This window comes from Mauremys reevesii, linkage group 16, assembly GCF_016161935.1.
Source record: "Mauremys reevesii isolate NIE-2019 linkage group 16, ASM1616193v1, whole genome shotgun sequence".
Lineage (NCBI taxonomy): Eukaryota > Metazoa > Chordata > Testudines > Geoemydidae > Mauremys > Mauremys reevesii.
The window spans coordinates 30,130,186-30,151,965 of record NC_052638.1 but is presented as its reverse complement, the minus strand read 5'-3'; the positions used below and the strand labels follow the sequence as shown (position 1 = coordinate 30,151,965).

At 39.2% G+C, this 21,780-nt stretch overlaps 1 protein-coding gene across 13 annotated transcripts in view; it reads right to left on the bottom strand.

Moving 5' to 3' along the window:
• CDH8 (cadherin 8) overlaps positions 1–21,780 on the bottom strand; it is a 290,464-nt gene that overhangs the window by 112,572 nt on the left and 156,112 nt on the right. For all 13 annotated transcript variants that reach the window (XM_039503455.1, XM_039503456.1, XM_039503464.1 and 10 more), the window contains one exon: positions 17,284–17,578. In XM_039503455.1, the coding sequence (XP_039359389.1) occupies positions 17,284–17,578 (295 nt within the window). The remainder of the gene's footprint in view (positions 1–17,283; positions 17,579–21,780) is intronic.

Here is a 21,780-nt window from a genome sequence, read left to right as displayed (position 1 = left end):
CTGGCAGGATGGCACCACCGCAGGCAAATGCCTGCAACATTCCCAGAGCTCAACTGGTTGCACAGGAATCCGGCTGGGCTGTGGCAATGCATGACATGGCAGAGAAATGCAGGAGTGTAAAAATGTACAGAATGTATTACATGACACTTGGCAGCCATGGGAGGGAGAACTTTATCTGGCCTATGTTATACAGGAAGTCAGATAACCACAATGGGTCCCTTCTGGTCTTGGAATCTATGAGCAATTATTCCTCATTGAAATATCATTTCCTATGAAGGAAACAACAGCATTTTCCTGAACCCTTTTGCCCCAAACAAAAACAACCAACAGACCAAACAATCACATTTGGACCCAGTGTTCCATATGTTAATTATTTACTGAATTTGGCAATCGCTATCCCCATGTGGTTAAACTCCTGTACCATAACACACACACACACACACACACACACCATGGAAGAAGAATGGGTGACAATGGCATGGGGAAAGGTGGACATGGGAGACACACAGAGCCCCTGGCATGTGGTGGAGGAAGAAATGGGAAGCACACATGATAAAGAAGTGGGGAAGGAGGGAGAAGGGGCATGAAAGGGCCCACAGAACCCCTAGCATGGGAAGAGAGTCATGGCCCCTGTCTGGTGGGGAGGGAAGAATGGGGAACATGGATGCAGAGCCATCCCTTGGGTACAGCAAATGGGGGCAACCACTCCGGGCCCCGCGCTTTGGGGGGCCTCATGGGCCAGTGCGATTGGCCAGCCTGGTCGGTCCCAGAAATGATGGGTCGGTCCCAGAAGTGATGGATACGTCACATCCTCCCCGGGCCCCGCACCCACCTAGGGATGTCCCTGCATGGGTGAAAGGGGTAATGGGAGGTACCCAAAGCCCCTAGCATGGGAGGGGTTGCGAGGAGAGTTGCAGATTGTCCCTGAAATAGAGAAGGATGGGAGAGTGGCAAATGAAGCTTGTGTAGGGGCCTATGGGGCGGGGTGTGTGTGTGTGTAGAAGAATGCAAGGAGCCCCTGGTATGTGCAGGGAATTCAGTCTACAAAGGCAACGATGTGTGTAACCCTTGAGTTATTTTAATCTAGAATCATCTCATATATTTAAAAGTGATATTGGCTTTCTTTTATAGTTCAAACACTAGCTATAATTTACCCAGAGCTTATCAGCTTTGCCATCTTGCAGAATAGGGAGTCTTGCAAGCTTGTCTGATCTACTTCTGCCCTCTTGCACAGACCTGGCCACAGCCCCACCCTCCCAATAGGTTACATTCTGCAGCTGCTCGCCCCTGGGTGACAACTGAGAGAGTGAGAGAGAGTGAGATCAATGCACACCCCAGTTGGATTCAGGCTAAAATAGCAGAAGAGATATTTTCAGTTTCTAGGGGAGTGGCAGAAGCTGCAAAATGTAACCTGCTTGCTAGGTCAGTAGGGATGTGGCTAGGACAGGGATAAGACGTAGCTCATTCAGAGAGCAGTTGGAACTTTCACAGGTGCTTCTTACCTCGTGGTTGTTCCTTTTGACTTTTATGATATTATCTTTAGAAACAAAGGAACAAAACTGTGGACTTTTCTGAGAGTTTGTTTTGTCCAAGTTTCTCCTTCTGATGTGGAAAGAAGATCTGAAAGGTTTATTTATTTGTTTAAAATAGATTTTCTATTGCTCATTTAGGAATATTTGGCACGTCAAGTCTGGGTTTTTTTTTCCTTTTTCAGCTGAGGATCCTTTTTCAGGGATCTTAGAAATATTTGTTCTGAGCTCTCACACCTTAATTGGAAGGTGCACATATTAAATCTTTTACAAAGGCAGCCTTTGCCCCAAGTGATCATTAGGTAGTGGAGTTAAGTATGCCATAATAAAAACAATCCATCCAGTTGCAAAATTGCTTCCCTACTCTGTTGATCAGCCTCCAGCCTCCTTTCTCCTGCGATATCATAATTTTACCTCTTCTCCAGTCACCAGATAGAACTATATTTCTTAAATAAAAAAGTAAAAAAATAAATAAATAAAACCAAGCCATTTTCTCATAGCCCTTATGTATACATCATAAAACAATAAAAAAGGTCATTTGCCTATTTGATTTTCTTTGCAGGTGACTTTTAAAGTCAATATCTTTTTACCTAATAAAACTCATTGGCAGGATTGGAAAGGCAGAATATTTTCCAGAGTCACAGGATCTATTCTCTACTCCATACCTCATATTTTCTGAGCCACATCTCAAGGGTTACCACTTCCTTTTAGTTCCAAGATGACCTCTGTTCGATAGAAATGTGGTGGCCCATCCCCAACATTTTTATTGTTGAAAATGATTTACATGAAGAGTTATATACACTAATAGAGTGAATCGCACAGCAGTTTGTGTCCCTCGTTTTGGATCCTTGTCTCACTTTGCATCCTACATCTGGGCCTTGGCAGTTGAGAGGTATGCCACACCCATACATATAGCTCAAATTGACACTAATTGGAGATGTGTGCGCTTACCAAAGCAAATCTTGTCCCATCCACGGTTGTGGAGGACTCCCTTCATCAGAACTGGGACAGGTAGATGTTAGGATCCTAGCAGAACTCACAAGCCACCTACTCTACCTTCCCCAACACCCCATATGTTATGGAGCCCAACTCCATGTGGTTTCCTTCCACGCAAACATGAAGGCAGAGCTATGAAAATCATCCTCCCCCAACCCCCCCCCCTCCACACACACACAGAGATGGGGAAATGCTACAAGCACACGGGATTACTACTGCTCTGAGCTGTGGAATCCACAGACCTCTCCCCACTCAGCAGAATTCTCCAGGTCTCAGACTAGAAACTTAGACTATTAACTTTGCAATAGGATTTGCTCTGCAATTGACAGGCAGTTACATGCTAAATATACCTAAATATTGCTATATACATGTACAATGGATGCATTTGTGTATGTTTTTTTCCATTAAAAAACCCCACCACCACGTTGAGAAAATGGCAATGTTGCATGGCTAAGCACTCCGTGTTTGTCATTTGAAAATTAGTGTCCCAGAATCTACCCAGAAAACAAAAGACCAGGATTTTCCGTTAGTGTTTAATTTTGCCTGCATTTGGCACATTTGTTCCTTTGTCAATGCTACAACAAACTCATTTAGCTAGAGACTATAAATTTGACATGGTGCCATTTTCACAAGAAAGCCACTGTTATAGTCCAACTTGCTGTTGTCCTAATTATAATAATATAGCAGCTTTATATAATCTAGTCCAACAACATAATCACTGTTTCTCCTTTTTGTGTTCATACCTAATACTGCCGTATGTAATACAAAAACATTTTTAGATAGATGTGTGGGCAAATATTAGCATGGTAATTTTAAAACTTTCTGCCTCTTTCCTGAGACACATTTCTGCAATGCTAATGACACTGTGATTAAATGTGGACTGCAAAGAGGTTCGACAGATTTTAATTAATGAACACTTCTAATGTGATTTAACTGTTAACCATGGCTGATTGTTTCGCTCTGTTAGTGTCAGGTTTCATAGGTTCCCGTTGCCACATGCTAACAACCAGAGACACAGTTAATAATAAAAATATTTTTATACAGCTAGGTAAGGAGGCTTCTGTTTGCTGACAAACTAAGATTAAAAGCCTCCATAAAAATAAGACGTGTGTGCTCGGGTAGTGTTGTTCTATTGTTTTGGCTATGCTTTTTATGTGCAAGTCAAGGTGCAGATTCTGCACATTAGTCAGAAAGAAAAATGCACACACTGCCACAGGGAGTAAGAAAGCAAAGGTTTTGGTGTGGCAGTGAAATGTGTGTATTGGAAAAAAATAAAACTTGTATGTCCTGGAGGACTGAACAAATAGTCAGCATCTTAAATTTACATGAATCCATATTCAATGAAGCAACCATTTTGTTGAAAGATTGTAATGGCTAGGGAAATAAAGAAATGTGACCATATTGTAGTCTAGTGGGACTGTGCTTTCTTGATTTCTCTGGGACTTAAAAAAACAAAACAAAAAACGAAACATCCTCTGTAGTTTTTCCTCTCCCCAAACTGGGGCAGGCTGAAATCTCCAGCTGGAATTTTAGTCTGGCTGATGATGGCTGTGTAGTCAAGGATGGTCAAAACAACATGCTGTTTGTATTCACTAGGTCAGATAAGCGGTCATTCCCAAATAAACCCTTTGCCTGATTGTCCTTCTTTTCTATAATCTCACAGGTAGCATGACAGCTGTTGTCATGGTAACTATTTTTTATTGAATAACACCGCAATAATCTCATAAAAACCTGTATAACTTCTTGACATGTAAATTATTGCTGCCTTGAAGCTGAAGGAACTTACTCTTCTTTTTTTCTCCTTGAAATTTTTAATGTGCCACCATGAATGCAGTATGATTAATTCATATATGAACACTTCCTTATTTTTACTATACTGAATTCATGCTAAATGGAATTGTGTGTCCAATCAGGACTAGAAATCAGGACTCCTGGGTTCCATTCATAGTGCTACTCATATCCTGAGTGCTTATATGCACAACACCTCTCTGCATCTCAGTTTCCCTGTCTGTGAAATGGGTAAAAAATATTTGCAGTGTAAAGAAACGCAGTTAATTAATGTTTGATTTGTTTGTATGTTCTCAGATATAAGGAATGTTAAATGCAACATATTGTTAGTATTAAGGAAATATCCTAAACTGAGAAAAGCCAGATGGGTGAAACATACAGAAGTGCACACAGACTCCCTGCCATGAGGGAAAATGGGAGGCCCTGGTATGAGGGGAGGGAAGGGAAGGATGGGGGCACACACAGCCTCTGTCACAGGGATACTAGAGGACTCTGAAATGAGGGGAAGAGGGAATGGAGGCACACAGAATCTTTATTCGGGAATATTGGGGAACACTGGGATAGGGGAAGTGGATACCCTAAGCCCCTGACATGGGGTGAAGGTAAGAACAGGCACATACAGAGTGAAAGGGGGACCTGGAATGGAGGGAGGGGGGAAACAGGGGCTCACAGAACATCAGTAGGGTCAGATTGAGAACCCTGGTATCAGAGGAAGGGAGAAATTGGGGACACAAAGAACCCCTGACAGGGGAGAGACTGGAGGAGTTTCTGAAATAGAAGGGGTGGGAAGGAAGCTCACAGGGAGCATGTGGGGTGGAGCCCCTGGTGTGTGCAATAACTTTGCCTACAGAAGCTATGAAGTGGGTGACCACTTAGTTATTTATTATTTGTTTTTCCATAGAGCCTAGAAGCCCTATCATGGACCAGGACCCAAGGCTGCTAGGCATAGTACAAATAGAACAAAAAGATGGTCCCTACCCCAATTAGCTTACATTCTAAATACAAGAAGAAAGACAACAGATGGACACAGACAGTACAGAGGAACACAAGGAAACAAGGAGACCGTATTCGTCAGGATAATAGGCTGTGGTCTCAGCACACCAGTGGCCTAACCATTTAAAAAATTTTTTTTTTTTGTAAGCAAAGAATTGTAAAGAATGATATGAAGATGGATAATGAGGGAGCTTTGTGGGTATTTACAGGAAACTCCACCAAGCATGGGGGACAGCCTGAGAGAAAACACCAAGATAGTCGTTAGAAAAATTTAAAAGTGAAGGATGCATCGGCCCAATGGAAAGTGGGGGTCGCCATCTCAAAAGCAAGTAAGAGATGAGAGGTAGGGTAGGGACTGACTGTGAAAGGGCCTAGAAAGAGAATACAAGCAGCTAAGGTGTTTATACTGTGTGCAGAATCTTGCATCAAGCTACCCCTAGAGGGGGAATCAAAAGAGAGTTTGTTTATTCTTCTTTACCACCAAGAGACAATTCAGATACAGACGATGGCCTTATAAATACCTTGCTCGAGAGATGAAGAGGAGACATTATTCAGTTGCGTATAGAGGGGTAAAACTAGGACTGATGGGATGTAATTAAGAAAATGTAGGATAACATGCCAGAGGAAGGGGGTGATCTACCTCACAACAAGATCTAACAGTATATGGAATAAGTACCTCAAGGGAAATAGCAGAAGCCTCTTCACTTGAGACATTTCACACTACTGCATGAAGCATTAGATAGTGTATTGTATGGAAAACCCCTATATTGACAGGAAGATGAAGTAATGAGCATGAGGTTTTTTGCAGCTCTAATTGGTGGTGCTATTATTATTTTTATATTTGTTTGATGAGAATAAGGTAGAGAATATGAAACATATCAGTTTCAGAATATCTGCTTCTTCCATGATATATTGTGTATGTATGGGCATAAAGGGCTGCCCAGAGGATTCAGGGGGCCTGGGGCAAAGCAATTTCAGGGGCCCCTTCCATAAAAAAAAAGTTGCAATATTATAAAATACTATATTCTTGTGGGGGCCCACTTGCCCCTCCCCCCACCCCCTGGGCGGCCCTGTGGGCATGTGTGTATTTATATACATATGCAGATATACGTTGTATACCTACCCACACTATATATATGGTGGAAGAAGCAAACATTCTGAAACCGGTATGTTTCTTATTCATTCATTTTTAAATCAAAATTGAAATATACAGGTGACAAAGGTGTAAAATGTTAACAGTGAGTAATTAACCATTCAGACAACTTATCAGGGTGAGTGACAGTTTTTAAAATCAAGATTGGATTTTTTTCCCCTAGAAGATATGGTCTAGGAATTATTTGGGGGAAGTTCTATGGCCTGTGTTAGACAGGGTGTCAGACGATCACAATTGGCCATTATGGCCTGAAATTTATAACAGCTATTAAACTTTTGCTCTTGGTTTTTGATGGTATGTGTGAAATTTCATATTATTATTAATATTATTTACCATCTGTATTGCAGAAGCACCTAAAAGCCTGTGATATCAGAATTCCCTCGTACTAGGTGCCTTACAAACCTATAAAAATGACAGACCCTGTCCCAAACAATTTACAAGCTAAAAAACAAAACAAAACTAAATAAAACGTTTATTGATAACATTTTTTTTAAATGGTCTTATCATGGAAACTCAAGAGAGTCATAAGAGCAGCTGCATGAACATCACCATAAGTGATTCCGATAAACCCTAGCTTCATGGTTTCTTTAAAGTAAATTAAAGGAATACAAATGTTGGGCCAAATCCTTTTCAAACTCCATCAGCAGAGTTTTGCTGCATAGAGGTCCTGATCTCAAAGTAGTTAAGCAGGCTTACACCAGTATAGCAGAGTAGAATTTGGATGTCTGTTTCCAAACGTTAAATGCAATTTATTTTAATATACTTGAAGTGTACATAGTTTAGAAAGCTAATGACACTGGAAGAAATGTTAATAGAATGAAAAAAAAAACCTAAATGAGTCAAAAACTTTCTTTGAACAATTAAATACCCTGGAAAACACACTGCAACAAAGCATTGTATTCAGACTGCTCATCTGTCATTCTAATGAGCCTTTATAATGTGAAGCAAATGGAAAATACATATATTGTCTGGAAAAGTGTAACTAAGAATCCGGAAGGTGCTTGCTATGCATAGAAGAAAACTGTCTTCTGCACAGAACATAGACAATAGAGCAAGCTGGCAGCCTTCAGCATTTTACAACTGTATAATGAGGAGCATTGGAAGCATGGTTGTGAAATCTAATAAACTGCATATTTTACCATTTCATGTGCATAAACTAATTGTTTTAGAATTGTGATGCTTCCTTCCTACAGTGGTGATCTTAAGAAAAGTAAAATGTTTCATACTGAGATAGATAAAGCTCTCTCTCTGGAAATTGTCCTCGTTGATGTTACCTACTGCATGGGTTTGACTCATGGGAAAGTAATAAGAAGGGACATCATCTTGTTAGTTTTAAGGTTGGCAGTTCTCTCTGACTACAATTTATAAGATGATGCCATTAAAAAGCCTGCATGTGCTGCTTTATAAATTCCCCAGAGTGACCATTTGTTAGCATTAGAATTTACAGATTGTAGCATCATAGGCAGCAGCAATGGGGTTCACCATATTTTATGTTTCTATTAAAAATAACTCTGTTTTCTTTTAGACATTACTTTCATTTCCCATTTAGATATTGCTGTTATTATAGAACAGTAATAGTATTTGTGAGAGAGGAAGAAAATACTTTCTCTATTGTCCAGGACTTTCTAAAAGACGGCATTTGTCTAATCAATTGACTACTTCATCAGCCCTCATACAAAACAAGGTGAATTGCCTATTTTATATAGAACTACTAAGGCAAAGAAATTGCAAGGTCCCCAGGCAAAGAAAGTAAAATTGGACAACCAATACACAATTATACTTCCATGAAGAGAAAAATTACTGTATCGTTTGTTGACTTACAAAGGAAGCTTCATGTAGATGCAGTGTATACATTTATTTATTTATTACATATATACACACACACTTACATGTATAAACAATAGTAACATAGCCCTTGCTGAATGCACAAGGAATTCACCAATTCATAATTTTACATTATAAAAATAAGAGATTTTCTTCAACCTTGCAGTTTCAATTTGGTGTTTTCTTTGTGTGTGTATGTGCATGCGCCCATGCACGTGTGTGTGTGTGTGTGTGTGTGTGTGTGTGTGTGTGTGTGTGTGTGTGTGTGTCTTTTACAAAGGCTGATAACGCCAGCAAATATGAGCCAGGTTGCAGGAGCAGATTCAGAACTCTTGCTCCCTCAGGCCAGAAGAGAGCAAGCATATGGCAGCAGAGACCATTGGCCTCCAGGGAAAGGGTACAGTCAAATCATCCAGCCAGCAGTCTTCTACAGGCTGATTCATGAGAAAGTGGCATTGACATCAGCTCCACAGGCAACAGCTCATCTGCATTCACAGAGAAACATTAAGTGTTGCAGATTCAGCAGTTAAACAAAGGCAGAGGTACCAATTCCTAAAGAAAATAATAATATTAAAATAAACTTGGACTGAGACACAAAGATTGGATTCTGAATTGAGTCTGAATCTGACATCTCCAAATTTCAAATGTGTCAATTACACAGAGTGACCTGAGTTGTAAAATTTGTATCCACTTTTGAATTAAAGGCTGGTCTTCCATAAAGTTTGGGGAGGAGGAATTTCTGAGGTCTATCATTAATGAGTTAAAAAAGTAGCGGTAGAATTAAATTACACTAAGATAAGCTTCTATGAGAATATTATCACATAATGAGATTATTTTTCTGATAAAAGACAAACTTTAGATATAGTGCCTTGTGACTAGAATTTGTCAAAACTTTCCAAAATTTGAAAATACAAAATATAGTCAGGTCTCTTGCTGTGTGGTGCTTCTCATTGTCTCAATATTTGAGCAGCAATGTCGACTGACTTACTACCTCTCCTCTGTGTCTTCTGCAAATAAGGTCTGGCCATGCATCAGTGCCTAGTGCCACAAGCAGAGGTGTTTGAAAAAATGAGATGGGATTTTTTGCAAACATTTCAGTCAAAATTTTTGACCGCCTTTCGGTCAAAATTTGACATTTGGAAAAATGTTGAAAAAACTTTGTGAAGAGTGAACTTAGAATTGCTAAACATGGGTATTTGTACCAGAAATGTGAATTAAGGATATGTCTATACTGCAATCAGAGGAGTGATGGCAGCAGATATAGACAAAACCAAGCTAGTTTTAATCTAGCTAAAACGAGTACCAACCGCAGCAAAGTTGTGGCAGCATGGGCTGTACAAGCTTTCCAGGGACATGGGTGCTTAGGTGACTAGTCTGCACTGACGTCTGTGTTGCTGCAGTTTCACTGACACTGGTATTTGTGCTAGCTAGATTAAAGCTAGCTCAGGTATGTTTACATGTCCTGCAACCACCTGCAACTGCAAAGTAGAGCTACCTGAAACGTTATGTTCACACGGTCCAGAATAAAAACAATACCATGTGACTTAGGCATGCAAAAACAACACACACACACAGCTCAACTTCAAATGCAGAATACTGGCAACAAACTGCCTGTGATTGATCTAGAGACAAGAATCTCTGCAGAAATTATTCTGGGCACAGATTCTGATAGACCTGTACATAGGGGCACAGAATCAGGAAAGAACACAAGCAGCCCTGCAAACAATGCAGTCTCTGTGCAGAAGTGCATATTGTCTCAAAGAGTGTGAGGCTGAGCCCCTCCCCCTAGCCTGCGGGGAAGGACCAGCATGTAGGCAGAAGTAAGCAGCACCCAATGGGAAGATGTAGCAGCAGCATTCCAAGGAACTCTGGAAGGCAATTTCTCCTCCAACTACTGCAAGTGTAGCGTGGCTCTGCTCTGACCCCTTATTCTAGTGTGTAGGCAGTTTGCACAGTGTACCCTCCTCGAAGGACAAATACATCCAAGAAACTGCAGACCATACACAGACAAGAAGAGAGGCAACTTTTCCCTAATAAATCATTCACCCAGTTATTTGCATAGTTAATGTTGGGCTCAATTCTGCACCCATTGATGTAAGTGGGAGTTTTCGCATTGACTGAGATCAAGACTAAGGGCTTGTCTAGACTTAAAAAGCTGCAGCAGTGTGGCTGTAGCACTTCAGTGAAGACACTACCTACATTGATGGGACACCCTTTTCATCATAGGTAATCCGTCTCTTTGAGAGGTAGTAGCTTAGTCAACAGGAGAATTCTTCCATTGACCTAGTGCTGTCTAGGTCAGTTTAATTGCATTGCTCAGGGGTGTGGATTTTTCACACCCCTGAATGACATAGTTATACTGACCTAATTTCCTAGTGTAGACCGGGCCTAAGGGCATGATCCTGCAAATACCAGCAGCGCCAGCTACTTTGAGGCATGCCCTTGATTGCAGCAGCTCTCTTTGAAGTCAGTGGGACTACTTGCAGTAGTTTGCTGTATATTCTCTAGTAAAATTGTTGGTAGGACTACTCCCTCAGATTATAACCTCCTTGGGAACAGTGACATGACTTTCAATATATACACAATGCCAAGCATACTTCAGCCATTTAGCAAACAAAACATATTTTTGAAATTTCCAATTCTGATGCTGATTGAAACCAACATGCAAAACCAAGAGTGCAAAAAAAAATTACTAAGTTTAAAAAAAAAAAAGGTGATCAATAGTTCCCTCCCTCCTCTACCCAAAAAAAACCTTAATAAAAGTTAAAATTTTGGTGAAGAATGTGTTTTTTTTCTTCTGTATCCTAACTGATTCTCTCATGCTTATTATTGCCTATCTACCTTTCATTCTCATAAGCTCCATTGAGGTCATTCACAATGTACATGAAAGATACATATAATTTCCATTTCTTTAAAAAAAAAATCCCTTATTTAAATGGCTCCTCAGTGCCAGAGTTCAAGAAGTTGATTATGCACAAGATGAACAAGTAGTGGAACAAGAGAAAGTGATGATATACATTTTCTAACAGCTGTTACATTGTAGCCATATTTTACAACATCTGCTATTTTTTTTTCCTGAGCTTTTGCACTACCTTTGAGTTTACCCTTTGGGCTAATTTGTAGTTGACCCTAGTAATATAGTCCTTTTAGTCAACATTTTTGTGACAGACTATCATTGATTTAACAGTCATGCACAGTGTCTTAAAAATCAATATATACGGGGGGGCAGAGGCGGAAGGGAAGAGCAAGAGAGTGTGGTGGGACTTGATAATATTACATCTCAGGTTTTTATCACAACTTTACAATTTACCAAGTTACTACATCATTATTTATACCAGACTTGGGATGTTGATGACATACAACAAATTTTGTCCCTTTCGGCAAACAATATGTAACTAGAGTAGAATTAATACCTTTGGGAGAAAGGGAAACACAGACACAGACACACACACACAGTGTACCGCATGCTTTTTATATGTGTGTTTATGTGAAATATGTCTGTCTGTTTTGTATATGTGAAATAACAGATGGCCAAATTAATTGGAATTAGTCCTGATACACAGTAGTGCAACTGGGGGCAGATTTGGCCCAAAGAAAGCAGATATATTCAGATTAAAACTGCAATAATAGCAAATACTAACCTGAAAATCCAATTTCTTTTCCAAGAAATACATTTTCCAAGAAAGAAATCTTTGATGTTGAGAAATATCATAATAAAGAGAAGTTGAATTATTCTAAAATAATTCACCCACTCAATTTTTTGACGCATTGCAGATGCAATTTATTTTTAGTGCACTGCCATGCTACATCACACTATGTACTGTGTTTTATTATGACAAGTGATGGGGAACTTTCAAATAGTTGGAGGTTTAGGTCAGATAAACCATGAAATGTTTGGACGTTTGTCTGAAATTAGTCAAAAATTGTGAATATTCACTTTTCTAATCTCCCTCTTTCTTCTGTCTCACCTTCTTCCCTGCACCAGCACATCTGTCATTCTATTCAATGCATCTTTCTATTCTCCTGAACCTCTGCCACTGACCATTAGCAGAACCATAGACCTCTAAGCACCCTTTGCTCAAAACAGAACTATGGAGCCTACCTTGCTGTTCCTTCCCTGCACACCACCACAGAATCAACAACATTTGAAGACCACATCCATACCAGGGCACATTATCAGACCTGCAGCAACATCACCAAAACTAAGGAATCTGTGAACAGTTGAGGAGAAGGAAGCACGAAAGGGGGACTTATCCAGGCATTTTCAAAAATACACTATGGGATCAGTTCAGTTTGACCTGGTTCTTCTAATTTTTTTTTTAAGCTAGCTCACTCATCTGTACATAATGACATCATTATTGGCTGTTACACAAAGGATGCAAGTTCAGGAACAAATTTAAAAACAAATGAACCACTGGGTACGCCACCTTTCCTCCCCATACTTATCTGGATCTCTTTCTAGGGGTTCTCACCTGGGTCCTTTTCCAAAATGTGTCCCGTTAGGTCTCATGATGCTTAAACATATTTGTACAGAATGCAGCTTAAATGCCTTTGAAAGCAAGTTATTTCCTACTTCCCAAGTGCACTTCTGTGAGCAGCCCTGCTAACATATGCTGCCACACAGGAGACAGGCATTCAGATTTGACTTCCTCCCTCCTTCTCAACCCTGGGCTCCTCAGGAGATCAGAGCAGTATTAAAACTGTACAGAACATTCAGTCTCACCAAAGAGGGAAGGGGACTGAGATGGACTAGAAGGATGATTATTGTGACAGAGCTGAAAGGAAGGAAACTGAGGGTTGAGGTAAGGGTGAACTGTGTGTGCTCCTCAGGGCTTTTTCTGGAGCATGAAGCCCATTCCTTCCTCAGAAAAAAAAGAGAATTATTTCAAATTATCCCTGAACACTGTGACTGTGCACATCATTCAGTGTGTGTGTGTTCAAGAGTGTGCAGTCAAGACAGCTGAAAAGTCAGCATCATTCCTGCAGGAAATAACACTGGAATAGAGATTGCCTTGGCACCATTTGCTGGAGGAAGGTCCTGCAAACAGTCTTTGCAGGGAATCAGGATTTTCCACCATCATTCATCTACAACATGTGGCATATGTTCATACTGATTACATATGTAAATGCATGTTTACATGTGGTGTACATGATGTCTAGAGACGGTTTATTATATATTATCCATGCTGTGGATATACATATACAAGAGTGCATGTCAACTGTACTATCCATGTACTTATTCATATAGTTAGCACCTTGGGACAATGTTTTGTACAGTACCCACCACATTGCTGTCAAACAAGAAATTATAACATGCAGCAGTATAGGATACATCAGCTGCATATATTATGTTTGAAAAGCTACACTATGTCAGAATCTCAATGAAAGAGGGATGTGTTAGTTTTGGAATGCCAAAGAAATTAATGTGTATTCATTTGTATCTTGTGTATTATTTTTTCCAGCTATCCAGAAATGAAATGACTTGTATAGTATTTTCATTGCATAAGCACTACACATACGATATGAGTTCCTCTCCAGTCTCAGAACATTCTCTCTCTCTCTATCACACACACACACACACACACACACACCAGTCCCAAGTTTTCCACACTTACTATCTGGGCACCTAAGAAAACCCCGCCTTAGTGAGGACTGTGTTAGTGGAAATAATCACACAGCTGAAATAGAAAAGCAAGGGTGGGTGGAGTTCTCTTAAAGGGGAATGAAGTGGATAACGGAAGCAACATACTGAGAGCACAGCAAACAAACAAACAAAACAAAAAACAACCTCTAACTCTGGAAGAAGTCATCAATCTTTCCCCTACATATTGAAAGATGATGGAAACTGACTTTAAAACAAACATGACAATACCTAAAAAAAGTTAAAATAATATATATTTACTATAGCCATTGATATAGCTTCTAGTTGGTTAAAAGGAGGGAGAATAGTCAAAGAAGTAACAGTAATATTGGTAAAACAGCAACGTTCTTGCCTTCAAAATGTCAGCCTTGACTTTTAGTCGTATTACAGGTTAACAGGAAGAACTGCATATGCTGTATTGATTTTATAGTTATTCATCATCCACATAATTCAGTGAGATACATGCTCTGTGTTCAGGAGTGGCAGCTCAGAGTTAGGGTTTGTATTTACCGTTGGTGCTTTTTTGGAGTAATAGGTTGAAAATAAAGTACATCCCATGGAATGCTACATAAAGAAAAAATATAAGGCATAGGGATATTTAGACACATATGCTGTCCTCCTGTCTGCTTCATGCAAAAATCATATGGTAATTCTAAATCTAAGTCTTCTTTTGAGATGACATTACTTGCTTTCACCTTGGGTGGTTGTTATTGTTATTAAGGGTTTGAATATTAACTATAGCATTTGAAAATAAAATGTTTATTGGCCATGTTGTACCAGACGGAAGAGGCATAGGCCTGGTAGGTTCAGGGGCAGAGCTGTCTCACCTCAATGGGAATTTCAGGAGCAATTGTGCCTCCCTGTGCTTCTAGCACACGGGGGGAATGAGACACTGTACCATCCCTACTCTATCTTCATTGATAACTCTCTTCTCCTTCATGTTTCCAAGGTTAACATTCTTGATACCAATGTTTTTCTCATCTCCTATACGCTCCATATATAATCTTTTGCAAAGTCCTATCAGATCTTCTTTAACATCCCCCCAAAACATCCTTTTTTCATTATCCCACCTGCTAAAACTCTTGTCCATATACTGGCCACCTCTTGCTTTGATTACTGTAGACTTCTACTGTCCAGATTTCCTGCCTCTCACCTTTCCTTTCTCAAGTCTGTCCAAAACTCACTGCTGATTTCATTTACCACTCCTGTCACTCTCACCACATGCTCTTTTCTCTCTCCATTGATGGTATGTCCTTTCCATATCGCTAGTTTCATTTGTACCTAATCCCATTCACATTCCATATGCTTTTCCCATCCTTTCTCTTTACTGCTCCTTCATTGCCTTTTTCCTTCTCAGTTTCTTCCCTTCCTCTGCTCTCATCCACCATCTCTTTCCTCCTCAATTGCCTCATTAAATATCATCTCTTTCAACAAAGCCTGCTCCTTCTCATCAGTAACCCCTATGCTTTCCTCCACCTGACCTGCTACACAGTGCCCTATCTATGATTTGCCTTGTCTTACTTACATTGAAGCATCTTTCAGCAGGAATCATGTGATGTCTTAATCTATGTTTCTAAAGTGCTGCATACCATTAGCATGCATCCGATGAAGTGGGTATTCACCCACGAAAGCTCATGCTCCAAAACGTCTGTTAGTCTATAAGGTGCCACAAGACTCTTTGCTGCTTTTACAGATCCAGACTAACACAGCTACCCCTCTGATACTTCATACCATTATGGGCTATATAAATTATTCTTAATCATAGAATTAATGCTCAGAAACCATTTCCCCCCTGCAGACATATCTTTGTATTTCCCTTCTAGTTTTTCCTTCGGAATGCCCAGTCAGTCCAGTTCATATAAGGATTAGCCTACAATTTCTTTCTTGTCCCCTCCCTCCTTTTAATTTAATTAAGCCATTTTCTTGCTTAGAGCTTGGCAAAAATATCATCTGAAACCAGGCCCACAGTATGTGTGTGCTACTATACAATTAAAACAGCTTAGCATATTAAACATGTGTTTTGGTAAAGGAATTGACGTTCAGGCTGAAAATGCACATACCAATTCCAGTAGAAGTGATTCAAAGCAACCAAGACATCAAATCGGGAGAAGAATTATAATTGACATGCAAACCCTACCGTAACTATGCTAGTGCTACTGGGTATGCTGCAGTTAGATTTGAAAAGGTCCTCATACAACTCATTGTACTGAATGGCAGGAAGATGACAGTTCTAGCCCCATATATCATGTGTGTGTATGTTTCACTGCAATAGAACAGAATGCTGTTTTCCAAACTCTTTGCCAGGGCACTATTATGTTTGTAAAGAGGCTTGGCATGCCTTCAAGTGAGCGTCTATGTATATCTTGCCTTGACAGCCATATAGAGTACAAGAATTGCCGAAAACCACATTACTTTCAGTTTAATATTGGTAAACCTTAGAAATCATTCTTTACTTTCTATGGCCTGATTCTGATGTCCTCACTCACACTGAGTGCTCTGCAATTAGTCGCATTGGTTTCAATGGACCTCCTCTCAGAGCACTACATACTGAATTTCAATATGTTCCTAGGAGTCTGTATCTTTCTACCTATATGTACAGGTATATGTCTAGACAGCTGCAGATATATATATATAAAACAAAATGTGCACCAGAATTGCACAATGAAACAAACATATCCCCATCCAAGACACACACACACACACACAAAAACATATGAAGGAATATAAATGTACACATTACCAATACAATCTATTAACAAGTACATTTTGCATGTATTTTCTTATTTCCCTTTCCTTCAACCACATTCATTCCCTTCATCATCATCTTCTTCCCAGCTTTCTCTCTTTGTCCATTCTAACTCTCTCATTTTCAGATCATATGGCTAAGTGGTTAAGCCCACCATCAGTTTCCAGACATAACATGTTTTTGGCTGATTATGGTTATACGTGGAGGAAAATAAATGAGTATGTGTCCACATATTGTAAGTGCTACATCTGTGTACAAATACACACAAACAGATAATTAAACATCAACAAAATATCAATAGGATTAGAGTGGCATGTTGGAACAAATCTTGATAAATCCTCCTCAGTAACAACACTCCACAACATCATAAACAGACTATAAATTTGGGCCACTGAAGTATTATTGTGCAAAGAATGCCAATTTAATATAACTCATAGTCCTTTTCTTATTACTGAGGGTCTCAACCTATTGTACTGCAGTTGAGCACTTTGGTCAAGAAGGGATTTTAAAAAAATGAAATAGAAATGAAATAAATATTTTTTCCATCATTGGTGCACTGGGCTATTTTAAAGGGTGACTTTTCAAAGCTCTTTATATGTTTAGGTGTACATACCCACAATGGACATTTCTGGAACAGTGGCATGATATGGGCCATCAAGAAACTCTGGTGCATTGTCATTGATGTCTTGAACCTTAATAATGAATTCTGAAGGCGGCTCCAGAGGTTTGTTTGTATCCCCATCGACTGCTTGTGCTGTTAGCGTGTACTCTGCCTTTTCCTCACGATCAAGTCTTTTCATAGCATGAATATCTCCAGTCTTGTCATTGATCACAAAGATTGTCCCAGCTCCATCTCCTGATAGGATATACTTGATTTTGCTGCTTCCAGGATCCAAGTCTGTGTGTAGCTAAAATGACAAATAAGCATTTTAGTGATTAAAAAACAGCATTTACTTTTCACATTGGTCTAGCCATGCATTTCCCAAGCTATTCTTTTGTACTTTAATCTTAGCTCCAGCGATCCATATCTCAGCTTGAATATGCAAGGAGAGTAAGGACTTGTATGCATACTAATCAAAATTGAATGTAATCATAGGCATAATTAGACTTCCTATTTAAAAAGCAGCTGTTTTATATATTTAAATCCCTATTTCTAAATGTAAATGTCTTCAGATATATTATGAGCCAAAATGAACAAACACTAAATGTCCTTAACCAATTAGATCAAAGAGCAAATGAAGGATAAGCAATAATATATTTTTAAATCTAGATACTTATTTTCACGCATTACTTCAGCTTATTTTCAGAAAGTGATGGGTGTTTAAAAATGACTTAAACACATTTGGCAAGTTTCATCTGAGTTAATGTTTTTAATTGACAGCATTACCCAAAATCTTACAACTGCATTTTAACTCAGTTGTTGAACTGAACTAAAAAGACTCTTAAATCCTTATTCCCAAAGGGTTATTCATGAAAGTGTTTTGTGAAAGCAAGCTACCAGAAAAATGGAGAACGATTATTTTCGTTGGGCACACTTTTCTTCACAATTTCTTCCCATCAGAAAACTGATTTTTAAATTGTATTTAGTGTTTCAACAAAATGAGAAGATAAAATTAAAAAACCCTGAAATAATATAGAAAAAATCCATATGCAAGCAGCTCTTCTCGTATACTTTTCAGCTAAGTGCTTGAACCAAAGCCCACTGGAGTGGGCTCTGGATCAACCCTAAAATGCCAGGTGAAATCAAATAATCAATTAATCTTCAAGTGTAAGATGTGCCTTTTATTATATCAAGTTTATTAATGTCAATATATTGAAATGAATGACTATATTATTATAATTCATTTATACTGATATTAAGCCCACTGGAAGATTAGTTTATGTACATATTTAACATTCTTTGAACACATTTAGTAAGAGAAATTATATAAAATATAATTTTAAAAGAGTCTCATTTGCATTAAATATCTTCCACATCATCTTCACAAAAGATGTTCTGATAGAGGTTTGTATAACTTGGTAACCAGCAACAATCACCTAACAGATTTTGCTTTTCACAATGGTCTTCATTAGAGGATAAAATGAGATGGAAAAATTCCTTACAGAATTTGCTATTATCCTATCCTGTAATTGATGTACCTAAATGATGTTGTAGTCATGGGCTTTCATAGATATTTTTTCAATTTTGGGTCACAAATGTTGTTAAATTAGCCCATACCCTTGCTTTCAGGTACTTGGGCTCCAGTAATGATGAGACAGTTTACATAACAATGTTAGAGCACCTTGTCTAGCATCATCTCTAGATGTTGCAATAAGCACAGCAGACAACTGCAGTCAAATTTGGTCTTCTGGAGTTGGATTTAGGATTTATACAGTAGTTTGAATTTTGGACAATCAGTTTGAATCTTGGGAAGAGTTGGAGCTGGCATCTGTTATTTGACTTCCAGCCATATAGAGCCAAATAACTTAGTTGTCCCACAAAGATCTTCTGGGTGAAATCCTGGCTCCATTAAGTCAATCTATCTCCATCCGCCCTTCATCCCCTCTTTCTTCCTCCATTCCATCTTCTCTATTGCCCTGTCCTCATCCAATCAAAACCCCACCTAAAACAAACAAAAAACCACAAAACTAGTAGGATGTTCACAAACCCTCACTCTGTTTGTAGGTTCTCTCTCTTTCTCTTATCTTTGTCAGTCTTCTTTATTAAGAGTGTAAACTCTTTCAGACAGGGAACAGTCTACTATTCTGTATTTGTACAGTGCCTAGCACAACAGAGGCTTGTTCCTGATTAGCCCATAGGCACGATTTTAATAAACACAACAACCAACAACAACGTTGATGTCAATAGCAAAATCCTCAATGACGTTAAACATGCCAGGATTTCATCCCTGTGTTTTGATGGGCAATCTACCATGCACTGATGATTTATGTCTTAGTATGGTAAGCCCTTAAAAATTATTAGATTTTTTTTAAGTAGAAAGAGGGACATATTGAAACTTCAGATGCTGTGAATAGGCTGATTCCCCACCCTGCTATTAACCCAGCACAGCCACACAAACACAAGCATGAGCATGCGTGTGCATGCTGAATGTGTAAAACTCAGTCTTTCTTCCCTCTTTCTAGGATTTTCTTGTTTGTTAAGAACAAACAACATAATGTAAGACTGACTTTCCTCCTGATTTGGCTTTTCCTCTCCCCCCTGCACAAGCAGAACTAAGTATTATTCACCTTGTAGAGTTGTGTTTTCTCTGAGCGTGCTCAGTTAGGTTGATGTTATATTGGAATATGCCTTTGGGCACTTAATCCCTATTCAGCAAAGTACTTAGGCACAAACTTATGTCTGATTGACTTAAGTGTGCTTACAGGCCTTTCTAATCAAAGCCTTAGTCTGAAAAAAAAATCCTGAAAGTATTTTTCTGATGCATCTACACTGGCTAATATTTGGGACTTTGCTAATGAGGAGTGGCCAACCCGTCAAAGCTTAAGTATAAGAACTAGCTGAGCAAAAACACAAAGAACACTTTGATTTGTGAATCAGAATTTGGCTAATTAAGTGTAGACTCGTGGAAGAGGAGTGGTGGAAGACTGCAGGGGATGGCAGCGATTTTTTAGAGAAACTGCTCAGTTAAGAGAAACTGAGTTAACCATTGAGAGAAGTATGTGCAATCAATAACCTCACAAGATCTGTCACCAAGGTAGAAACTGAGACTCCACTGAAGAAGATGAAACATGGGAAGGCAGTGAGGTCATACAGTGTACCAATTGTGGCATTTAAAGCATTAGGCCTTGAGGGGGCATGATGATGATAAACTTCAACCATTTAGTCCCCAAAACTGGAAAAATGCCCAATGAGCAGAAGACGACCATGCTGGTATCTATCTTCAAGTGTGAAATGTATGTGCATTGGAATTACAGACTCATAAGGTTAATGAGTCATACAATTAAATGGTTGGAAAGAATTATCAGGAAAAGACGTTGTAAGTGACTAAAGCATCAAAATAAATGACAGTCAATTCAGGTTTATGGCAGGAGGGTAAACAATAGAATTACAGGGAGAATCACAATGAATAGCATTTAGTGTACACCGGGAGAAGGCTTATGATAGAGTTTCTAGAGAATTGATATGGTGGTCTATGACCATGCGATCTACCAGATATGTTCAGATTATCATGGACATGTAGGGGGGCAGTACAACACCACTGAGAAGCAGCTACAGTGATCCATTCACAGTGATGGTGGGTCTATATCCAAAATCAGTCTTAAGTCCATTCCTATTTGTGATTGCAATGGACACTTTCATTCAGGAGATTGGGGAAGAGACTCCATGCAGTATGCATTGTGCTTATGATATTATATTGTGTTGCAAAGATAAATACAAACTGGAAAGGGATCTAGAATGATGGAGGAGTGTATGAGAAGAAAATGGTTTATGGGTTAGCCAACAAAAAATGAAATACATGCAATGCTTCATTGAGAGGGACAATGAGAAAACAGTAAACTAGGTGATATAGAGTTAACCTCTGTGCAACAATTTAAATACCTCAGTTCAGTAATGAGCGATGATGGGCACGTGGATGTGGACATTAGGAGTCTCATGAAGAGCGCTTGGTGCAAATGCAGGGAGTTGGTGGGAATTCTCTGCAATAAGTATATGTTAATTAATGTGTATAAAGCCATGATTGGGCCATCCATAATGTAGGGATTGGAATGTTAGCCAGTGAAGAGGAGAGAAGAATAACTACTTCACACTACTGACTGAGAATGCTCAGGTGGATGCTGTGTGAGATGAGAGCTGACAGAGAAATGATACAAGCCATGATATAAGTAGCTCCCATCATGAAAAAGCTGAGGGAGCATGAACTGAGATGGTTGGGTAATGTGAGATAAGACATAGGATTTCTTGGCCAGAGATTACAAGAGCTATCATAAGGCAAATACAGCTAGGACGACCCAGAAAATGGTTGTAAGAGATGCTGAAGGAGTCCATGAAGATCAGTGTCACCTTAGAAGATGCATTCAACAGGAATGCTTGTATGTGAAGAACAGGAGTCATAGACTCTGACTAACAGGACAAGGTGAAGGCAAAGAAATCTAGAGCCATGGAAGATTT